The sequence below is a fragment of the Colobus angolensis genome, unplaced genomic scaffold (assembly GCF_000951035.1).
Source record: "Colobus angolensis palliatus isolate OR3802 unplaced genomic scaffold, Cang.pa_1.0 Scaffold124, whole genome shotgun sequence".
In the NCBI taxonomy this organism is placed as follows: domain Eukaryota; kingdom Metazoa; phylum Chordata; class Mammalia; order Primates; family Cercopithecidae; genus Colobus; species Colobus angolensis.
Window position 1 is genome coordinate 4730882 of NW_012113586.1, and position 10979 is coordinate 4741860.

General features: G+C 42.3%; 1 protein-coding gene across 2 annotated transcripts in view; it reads left to right on the forward strand.

Annotated features, from left to right (window-relative positions):
* CASQ2 (calsequestrin 2 (cardiac muscle)) overlaps window positions 1-10979 on the forward strand; it is a 77530-nt gene that overhangs the window by 14049 nt on the left and 52502 nt on the right. For both annotated transcript variants that reach the window (XM_011933092.1, XM_011933093.1), the window contains exon 2: window positions 10217-10301. In XM_011933092.1, the coding sequence (XP_011788482.1) occupies window positions 10217-10301 (85 nt within the window). The remainder of the gene's footprint in view (window positions 1-10216; window positions 10302-10979) is intronic.

The following is a 10979-nucleotide window of genomic DNA, read 5'->3' on the forward strand; positions in this document are numbered from 1 at the left end:
ATGTGTGGGCCTGAGACCGGCAGCCTCAGCAGCACCTGGGACCCGGGCAGAAATGCAAATTCTTGTGTCCCATCCCAGACCTGCTGAATTGGAAACTCTGGGGTGGGCCCAGGAATCTCTTTTTACTGGCTGCCCCTCCAGGGAATGCTGATGTACACCCAGGTTCTAAAACCACTGACTTAGTGTAGTGGGGTTTGCCCTGTAATTAATTGGTAGGGAACTTGCACTATGTCCTTGTATACATGTTACTCCTCTGAGATTGGATCTCATTTTTTTAGATAAGGAAATTGAAGATCAGTCAAGTTGTGACTTGCCCAGAGTCTCACAGCTGGTAAGTTGCAAAGCCAGGATTTGGGCCCAGGTCCCTCAGAGGCCCAGGTATAGGAACAAAATGTAACTGGTGAAAGTTTGGGCTCTGGAGACAGAGTGTCAGGGTTGAAATCCTAGCTGGGTCGCTTAAGCGCTGTGTGTCCCCAGGCAAGTTGGTTAACCACTCTGTGCCTCTATTTCCTCATCTGCAAGCCTCTACCTCATGAGGGTTTTGTAGAGATTCAATAAGATAATTCTTGTAAGGCAGGTGGAGCAATAGCTGGCATATAGTAAACACCCAGTAAGTGCTATTTTTTTTATATTGTTGTTGTTATATAGCCTCTCAGGATTGTGGGGTGGAAAAACTACATAGCATCTTCTCGTGGTCTTTTCCTTGGCATTGACCAACGTGATAGTCCAAAATGCCAATAAAAACAATCAACAGCCTCCCTGTCCCCAAAGGCTCTTTCAGAGGCCACCTATCCTAGCCCTAAAGAGGCCCCTGACACTCGCTTGAATCCCATAAAATAGCTGTCCCTTCACTGAGCCAGCCTCCTTCGTGAACACCATCACATGCCAGCTGCCCAGCTATACATAGCTCAGGCCTACTTTGAGGGCGGCAGAAAGTGACAGGAGATTACCGGAGAGAAACGTCAGCTCTCTGGTTTCAGGGGAGGACACACAGTTGTTGAATTGCTTGACATGTTGCCAGATGGCATGAGGGACAGTGGGTATAAACAGCCATTTGGCTCTTGGCTTACATGAAAAGAGCACGGTTACAGCCAGGGTGTTTTTAATGACTGGCCTGAGGGACATTCACTTGGAGCAGAGATCTGTGACATTTTCCCCGAGGCTCAACTTTTTTTTCAGATTCTTGGCCCTGCAGAAAGTAATCTCCACCCACCTCCCTTCAACAAGTAACCACCTCCTTTTTCTTGATGACCCACCACCTCCCCACCTTCCCTCTGACTGTGTAGTAAATTAGTCTTTCTCCTCTACAAAGACAGTTCTTGGAAAATGGTACAAATGTGACTTTCTTCCTGTCTTTCCCTGGATTAGAGCTGGTAAGTCCTATGAAGAGACTGCATTGGGTGGGGTCTTTTTGGAGGTATTGGATGTGCTGCCCTGGGAGCCCCAGGGGCAGTCACGCAGCACAGGGTGTCCCTCTCGCTTCTGTGTGACTCTTTAATTAAGCAAGCCACACCTGCTGTAACATGTCCTTGCCACCCACCCAGCGGTTTAACTCCCAGTGCTTTGGCTTCTGTCCCAGCTCTTCTCTAAAAGGTCACCCGTGCCTTACCAGTCCTGAGATGAGAGGCCTCATGGGGGTCCTACCCCTCCTTGACTCCCTGCAACATTTGATATGACCACCCGCTCCTTTGTGACTCTGGAGTCATGACACCAGGATCCTTTCTCTCCCCGCACTTCTCCCATAGCTCCACTCTGCCTCCAGGGTAGGCGTCTTGCTCTTCCTTCTGAGACAGCCAGCACTTCACCTGTGGCTTTCTCTCATACTCGTCTCCCAAAGATGGCACCTGTCCTCAGGCCTTCACTTCTTATGCAGGACCTCTCCCCTGAGCCCTAGATCAGCACCTCCGGGTCTGTGCTGGACTGCCGTGACTGTGAACTCTCTGAGTCTGAATCCATGCTGAGAAGCTTCCCCAGTTCTGTCATGCCCTCCTGCCATCACTGTGTGTCCTCCACTTCGTTTCCTCATGGGAGACCCTCGAACCATCGTGCCTCCTCCCTCTTCTTTGATCTCTCTCCCTTCTCTCTCCAAAGCCAAAGGAAGACTTACCAGGTCTGACTGATTCTCAACTTGTAGCATCACCTGCTCAAGTCACTTTTTCTCCCACTGACACTGCCTTGGTCTGAGATCAGAGACATCTCCCATGCAGACTAGGCCATCAGCCTCCCAACTGTGGCCTTTCCTTTCCACTCTCCTTTCTGTCTGCTCTACGCACTCAGATCCACTCTTGCCAAACACAACTTAGTCATATCACTCTCCTACTCAGACAACCCCAAATCAGAGCTTCCAGTCCTAGTAGTAAAATCTTTCACACTTTTTTTCTAGTGAGATTTTAACACAGGACGTCTTTCAGCGCCCCAAATAAGCCCACTGCTTAAGTAGGTCAGCCTGTTCTCCTGCACACTCCTGCACATTCCCACCTGCAAACCTTTGCTTATATCACTTCTTCCTCCTGGGATGCCCTTGCAACCCCCCTCCACCTATCCACACACTCCTCCTCCAAGGTCTAGCTGGCATCCCCTTTTCTAAGCAGCCTCCCTCTTCATTCATCCATTTACCGAAGAAACTACTGGTTTTGTTTCTTGTTTTTTGTTTTTGAAATCTACTCTGTTCAGGTATTATGCTAGGTGCTAGAGATAGCATGGGAGAAAAACAGACATGGACATAGAGCTTGTAGGCTACAACATAGACAATTGCTAGACAAAGAATCATATAAATTAATGTGCACTTGCAACTGCGAAATGGTTGCAAAGGAAAAGCACAGGGTGCTATGATCAAGGGTAAAAAGGGAAAAATTGAGATTGGGAGTCAGGGAATGCCTTTTGAGGAACTGACTTTTAAATGTAGACTTCAAGGAAAGTAGAAACCAGCAAACAGACAGGGAAAAGGAATTCTATTTGGAGGGAAGAGTGTGTGTAGAAGCAGAGCACATGTTGGTGCCTTTGTGTGAATCAGAACAAGGCATCCACGTCCCTGCAAGCAGCTGAAGCTTCAACTGGCCTAGGGCTTGAGAGCACAGCTGAAGGAGGTGATCCTGTGCAAAGACCTGAACAAGCTTGATGTTTTGAGGAGCTGAAGACAATTGTATTAAGTAAGAAACAGAGTGACCCCAGATGAGGCTGGAGACAGGTGGGACAAAGAGTGCAGGACATTCTTGGCCATGTTAGGGATTTAGGTTCATCCTGAGTACATGGAAATTTAATACACAGTATTCATCACAACCCACTAGGCTCTGCAGGATTTGACCTCCCAGTTCTCAAACTTTCTAAATCTCCATAGCTCTTATTTTTTTGTCCTACTCCTGTAGCACCTAGAGTTTTTTTTTTTTTTTTTTTTTGTTTAAGACAGAATCTCGCTCCGTCTCTCAGGCTGGAGTGCAGTGGTGTGATCTCGGCTCACTGCAAGCTCCGCCTCCCAGGTTCACGCCATTCTTCTGCCTCAGCCTCCCAAGTGGCTGGGACTACAAGCACCGGCCACCACGCCCCGCCATTTTTTTTGTGTTTTTCTTAGTAGAGACGGAATTTCACTGTGTTAGCCAGGATGGTCTTGATCTCCTGACCTCGTGATCCGCCTGCCTTGGCCTCCCAAAGTCCTGGGATTACAGGCGTGAGCCACCGCGCCCAGCCCTAGAGCTATTTTTTTAGTGAATTTCCTCCCTCATTAAATCACAAGGTCCTTGGAGCTGACATGTGTCTTACACATTTTTGTTAACACAGTAGGTTCTCAATTAATAATTGTTCTCTTTCCATTGTAATACTTTACACTATGGTATCTCTGAATTGGCACAAGATCCAGAACCCTAGCCAGCTGTCATAATATTAAGAAGAAAATCTAATGTTTACTAAGCACTTACTGCATGCCAAGAACTGTGCCAAGCACTTTACATGCATTATTTCAGTTAAATCATCAAAACAGTCCCATTGAATAGATATTGGTATTGTCCACTTTTTACACTGGAGTCACAGCACAGGCTTGTGGACAAGTCAAAAATCCAGGTCTCTGGTTCCAAGCCCTGTGCACTTAACAACTGGGCCATAGTATCCATGAGTCATTTATTCATTCGAAGATGAGATCTACTTGGATCCACCCTGTCATTACAGGGGTAACAGTTGTGCAATAAATACCTACAGGATACAATCTTTTAACAAGAGTAAAGCTATATTATAAATATCCTCTTCTTTCCTATTGAATTATGCATATTATTTACATAGAACTTTTTAGGCTGTGTGTAGTGGCTCATGCCTGTAATCCCAACAATTTGAGAGGCCAAAGTGGGAGGATCACTTGAGCCCAGGAGCTCAAGACTAGCCTTGGCAACAAAGCAAGACCCTGTCTTGACAAAACTTAGAAAATTAGCCAAGTGTGGTGGTGCAGGCCTATATTCCCAGCTACTTAGGGGGCTGAGGTGGGAGGATTGCTTGAACCTGGGAGGTCAAGGCTTCAGTGAGCCGTCATCGTGCCACTGCACTGCAGCCTGGGCAAAGGAGTGAGACCAGGTCCCAAGACAAAACAAAACCTTAAGGACCTTAAAAGAACTTTTAAAAAACATTTTTTGTAATCAATAGAATCAGCAATGTTTAAAGCAAATCCTAATGTTTCTGGAAAGAATGAGCATTGACCAATGCCCAGAGGCTGAATATAACCAACCGATAAGACACAACCCCATTCACTAGAATGGACTATCTAAGAGGTAACTAACCAAACAAAACCAGCAGAGAAACAGTTGTACATCAACAGGAGAAAACTGCAAATCTATCTGAAAAGCATGTACTAGTTGTCTGGGAGTTTAGGAGATATATTGACTCTGCTTTTTTTTCTCATGTATGTAACTCTTTGTCACTGTATTTGATGACAATTGCCTCTAACTCCTTGGCTCACAAGGCCCTTGAACTTGTGAAGTACTTGGACCAATCCACCCATTCATCCACAAGTATGCTGAGTGTCTCCAAGAAACTGCAAGATACAAAAGAAGCACAAAACAGGGTCCTTCTTCTTATGGAGGAAAGAGTCACAATATAGAGACTATACACAACTCTAATGATTACACAATAAGTGCCAGAGTACTATCCCCTTGTGTGGGTCTTTTGGAGTTCCAGAGAGGAGAATGGAGTGAAAGATGAACTGGAACTGGGCTCTGCAGCCAAGGGTGGCCAGGGCTGGCAGTGACCTGAGAATGCAGTAAGATTAGGCTGCAGGAGAGAAGGGAACATGTGAGCTGGAGATTTAGGGCCAAAGCAAAGGTGGAGGCAAGGCCAACACAAATGTGAGAGGTAGACAGACTCCTGCCTGCCCCACTGGCCCAGCAGAGGCTCCAGGCTGCCATGTCCTGAGTCACCTAGAAGGTCCCAGAGTTTTACCATAGCCATTCTCCCCTTCCCAGTCTCATTGCTCTCTCAAGTGCTGCCAGCCCCGGCACCCTTGGCTCCCATGAAGGAGACTTGCCAGGACTGACGGCAGTGATGACAGAACTCGAGTGGGCAGACTTTGGGTCTTATCAGCATGGGAGGCAAGAGTGATGGGAGTTCTGGAGGGATTTTGACTAAGGGTGCCAAAGAGGAGGTGGGAAAGTCTCAGCTAGGCATGGGATCCTGGCCCATGTGTTATTGCCTGCTCTGTCTCTCCATCTATAGCACAGGACAGTGATTGGCTGTGTTTAGTTAACCAGGGAATCAGGAAAAAAGATTAGAGTTCATTTGAGATAGCACTTCCCACTCATAAATCTTCAAACATCACATATAAATATCCATAAGATAACCAGAAGGCCATGCTTTACGTGCCTATGAGAGGCACACATTTGGATCTGCCTAAAACCAAATAAAACATGGTAGTGCATACCTAGGAGAGACCAGAGTTAAATTCTCTGTTTAATTCTCAGAGTTAATTTCTTATTTTGTGTCATTGGTTATTCTTACTACTATGAATACTTCTCTCCTATGCCAAAGGTAGAGGGGCTTAAAGAGCCAAGCAGTCAGAAGAGCAGTGTGTCATGTCACTTTGGATGTGCTGACAACCATTTATAGCAGTGTTTTTCAGTGTGTGGTTTGAGATCTGCTGTGTTAGAATAATGGGGTGTGGTAGTGTGGTTTATAAAAATGTAGATTCCTGAGCCCCACCCAGGTCTATTTTCTACTCTCTTGTGCTGAGGCCCAGGAAGCCCCACTTTAGTCCCTGAGTGATTCTTATGCACACTGAAGTTTAAGAACCACTGTCAGAGGCTCACGTGCTAGGAGTAAGAAAACTTACTCTACCGCAAAGCTATTAGGTCCCATCCTTACTGACTCTGAATGATATACAGGGGAACATTTAACTTAAGATTTTGACAGCACTAAATAGAACACAGGGGCTTATGCTGGAAACCAGAAAAGTCATTAAAAAATGGCCTTGTCTAATAGATTAAATGCAATAGAGTGAAGCCAAGTGACTCGCAGAAAGGTTGGTCTGTTTAGGCACTACAGAAAATCTTGAGATGAGTCATGCATAAACACTGATGATGCCTTTCATCCTAAGTTTTGCCTAGTTCCAGCCAAAATAAAATAAATAAGAGAAAACTGAATGGGGGTGGGGGTGGGGGTTGGCTCATTTGCTACCTGCCATTCCACACCCACCTCCCAGTCCCCAACCACCAGAGGTACTCCTCGGAGCTGCTCTCGGTGCTTCTGCTCACAATCCTTGCTCTTCAAGGAATGGAAATGGTTAGAAACCAGAGAGAAAGAAAGAGGCTGGGAACAGATGAAAAAGTCTGGGAGGGAAGAATGAATATGCAAAGAAAAACCTCCTCAGAAGAGGAGCTCTGAAGGAGAATACACAGATACTGGGAACAATGAAAGGAAGACATAAAAATGAAGAAGATATGAAATAAACAAACATAGAAAAGAAAATAGAGGGATTCATAGTATGAGTTGTAGAGCCAAACAGACCCAGGGTCAAACCATCAAGAAGACAATAAATCCTAAAGGTTTCTGGACCAAAAAATAGAACGGCAAAATACCAAAGCAAAACTGATAGAAGTGAAAGGAAAAATGAACGAACCTCTAAGATTGGGAAACAAGCAAAAAATTTCAGAAAACAAGACGTTCTTATCACTCCTATTCAAAATAGTGCTAGAAGTTCTCACCAGTGCAGTAAGGAAACATAAATAAAATGGCATGCAGATTAAAAAGGAAGAAGTTATTTGCAGGTGACAAAATTGTCTACCTAGAAAAATCCCAAGGAATCTACAAAACAAAAACCTCTTAGAACTAATAAGTGAGTTTAGCATTAACATTAACAAATTAATTGTATATCTATATACTTGCAATAAACACATGGACATGAAAATTAAAAATACAATACCATTTACAGTAGCTGAAATAATTTAACTGATTAGATATAAATCTAACAAAACTTGTGCAAGACTTGTAGGCTGAAAACTATGCAATGTTGATGAAAGAAACCAAAGAAGATAAAATAAATGGAGAGACATACCATATTCATGAATTGGAAGACTCAACATAGTAAATATGTCACTCTTCCCAAGTTGATACACAAGTTGATTGAATTGATTTAATGCAATTCCTACCAAAATTCTAGTAAGATTATTTTGTATGTATAAACAAGATTATTCTGAAGTTTATACAAAAACACTGAAGGACTAGTATAGTTAAAGCAATTTAGAAAAAAAAAAAAAAGAATAAAGTGAAAAGAGATAGTCTACCTGCTTTCAGATATACTTGATCCTAGCTACTGCAATCAAGACTATGTGGTGTTGGCAGAGGAACAGACATATAGAGCAATGGAACAGAATCAAGAAACCACATATAGACCCACATGAATATGCCAACTGATTTTTGACAAAGGAACAAAAGCAATTGAATGGATGAAAGACAGCCTTTTCACCAAAAAGTGTCAGAACAGTCGGACATCTATTGGCAAAAAAAGAAAAAGGAAACTCAACCTATTTTAAATTTGACTCAAAGTGAATCATGAACTTAAATGTAAAATGAAAAGCCATAAAACTTTTAGAAAAAGATAAGAGAATTCAGGATCTGAGGCTAGACAAAGAGTTCTTGGACTTAACCTCAAAAGTACAATCTCTGAATGAAAAAAGTGATCAACTGGACTTCATCAAAATTGAAAATTTTTGTTCTGTGAAAGATCCTATTAAGAAGATGAAATGATTAGGATATTGAATGCTCTCAACACAAGAAAGTGATAAATATTTGATATGATAGGCATGCTAATTACCCTGCTCACTATACATTATATGAATCAAAGCATCACTGTGTACCCTATGGATATGTACAATTATTATTTGTCAAATAAAAAAAGAAGATGAAATGACACACATACAGAGTAAAAAAAATACTTGTAAACCATATATCTGAAAAAGGACTGATATTAAAAAAACTCTCAAAATTCAACAACCAAATAGCAATCCAGTTGAAAAATGAGCAAAAGATGTGAACAAGCATTTCATAGAAGAGAGCATACATACAGCAAATAAGCACATTTAAAAATGTTCAACATTATAAGCCATTAAGAAAATGCAAATTAAAACCACAATGAGATAGCACTACATACCTGTCAGAATGACTAAAACGAAAAATGGTTATGCTACCAAGTCCTGACAAAGACGTGGAAAAACTGGATTATTCATACCTTGCTCAGGGGAAGGTAAAATAATACAGCTACTCTGAAAAATAGTTTGGCAGCTTCTTTAAAAACTAAACATGTAACTACTACACAACCCAGCAATTGTACTATTAGACATTTATCTCAGAGAAATTAAGACTAATATTTAACTCAAAAACTTATACACAAAAGTTTATAGCAGCTCTCTTCATACTAGCCAATAACTGGGAACAACGCACATATCCTTTAATGAGTGAACGATTGAACAAACTGTGGTACATTCATAGCATACATTGCACTCAGCAATAAAAAAAAAAAACAGCATATTGATACATGCAACAACCTAGACAAATCTCTACACAATTATGCTGAGTGAAAAAAGTCAGTCTCAAAAGGTTACATACTATGTAATTCCATTTACACAACATTCTTGAAATGACAAAATTATAGGAATGGAGAACAAATTAGTGGTTGGGGATGGGGACACGAACCAGTGGGTGTGACCGTGAAGGGCAACAGAGGGATCCTTGTGGTGATGGAAATGTTCTGTATCTTAACTGTATCAATGTCAGTACCCAATTTGTGACATTGTACCTCCGTTTTGCAAGATGTTACTGTTGAGGGAAACTGGATAAAATGTACGAGATGTATTATTTCTCACAGCTACTGCATGTTAATCTACAATTATCTCTTTTTTAAAGTTCAACTAAAAAAAGTAGTATGAGTATTTCATGATCTGTCTGGTAGCATCTCCATTCCGTTTCTGTTTCAAGTCCCTGTTCAAACAGACGGCAAGAATTAGGTCTCGGTCCTGAAGTAAGCAAGTATTCCCTACTTGCTCATCTCTGCATTTCAGGAAGCTTAACATAATGCCAATCTTGTGCTTGGTGTCATCATCTTATGCTGGTGTCTACCCAGAGAAGTTTTCAGCTACCTGTCCATCTAGGACACTTCTGCATCCTCCTGGCCTTTGAAGCCGAACCCCTGACCCCCGATACTCTACAAGTCTTAGTGTGCTTCAGGGAACCTTGAGAGGACATCTCAGGTCTATTCACCCAATGGGCATTCCTGCTTCACAAGCCCAGGAGTCGGGGAATTGAGAGTAATGCTTGGATATTGAGGACACAGGCCTCCTTTTTTCTTAGGTCCTCTTGTGTTCCCACTCTACCCCAGCTACATTTGGCAGCTAGAGAAAGGCTCAGGGTCCCTTGTCAGGCACCTATGCTTCCTTCCTGATTCTTCTTTCTCCTGATCCAGGTTTTGTCTACTCCGAGGGCAGCAACTGGTATGTGACAGTGGATATATTCTTCCAAATTTTCCGTCTTAGGTCTGCTCCTCAGATTTTCCCTCCTTGATTCTCAGCATTCTCCTGAATCATCCTTCTGAAGGGACAACAGTACATTTCCTCTGCTGCTGCTCGACTTGGTCACATAGTAACAGAAAGTATAGAGGAAAACCCTTCTGTTGATACATGAGGATAGTAATTCTGTAATATTTTCTACCATCTTTCTGCCCTTAGCACACTCATCTTTCCATTTGTTTCTTCAGCTTGTGGCCCAGGTCCTTGAACATAAAGCTATAGGCTTTGTGATGGTGGATGCCAAGAAAGAAGCCAAGCTTGCCAAGAAACTGGGTAAGTGTGATTTTTGAGATACTGTATGTGGGAAAGAAAGGAATGTGTCTTGCAAAAGGAAAAGTCCAGTTGCAATTATTCTTGCATAAGCAGACTCTCTTTTAAAATACATAAAATGATCCTGCATACCTTCATCTTTGGTTGGAGAAGGGTTTCATAAAAGTAAATATAGGCCTGAATTGAATAATTTCACATTAATCATGTAAGAGATTGTTGTATCAGTACAATGAGGAGGGTTTCTTCCTGGAGAAACTGATGCTAAAGAGTTAAGTTTTTATTTTCAGCTTCTAAAGCAAGCTAAAAGGCCAGCTTCTCTTAGCTCACCACTGTGGTGATCTCTCTGAGAGAGTTAAAAATTCTCTTCTTTCATCACATATTATTTCGTTGCCTTGCAGTTGAAGCAGCCAACAAAAGATAGCATTAATAGTAATAATGCCAGGGTAACAGTGCTTTTTAAATTTAAGGCTAAACCCCAGCTGGCTTTATCACCAAGGATGAGAGGGAGGACATAGGTGAGGTATGGTTAAGTGACCGCACAATGGAAGTTGTACTCTCTAGTGTCGATATGTCAGGCTTAAGTACAGTGCACTTTAAGATTCACAATGCTGTAATCCCAAAGAGAGAGAATATAGGTAGCTCCTCTGGTTTTCTTTTTCTTTCTTTTTTTTCTTTTCTTTT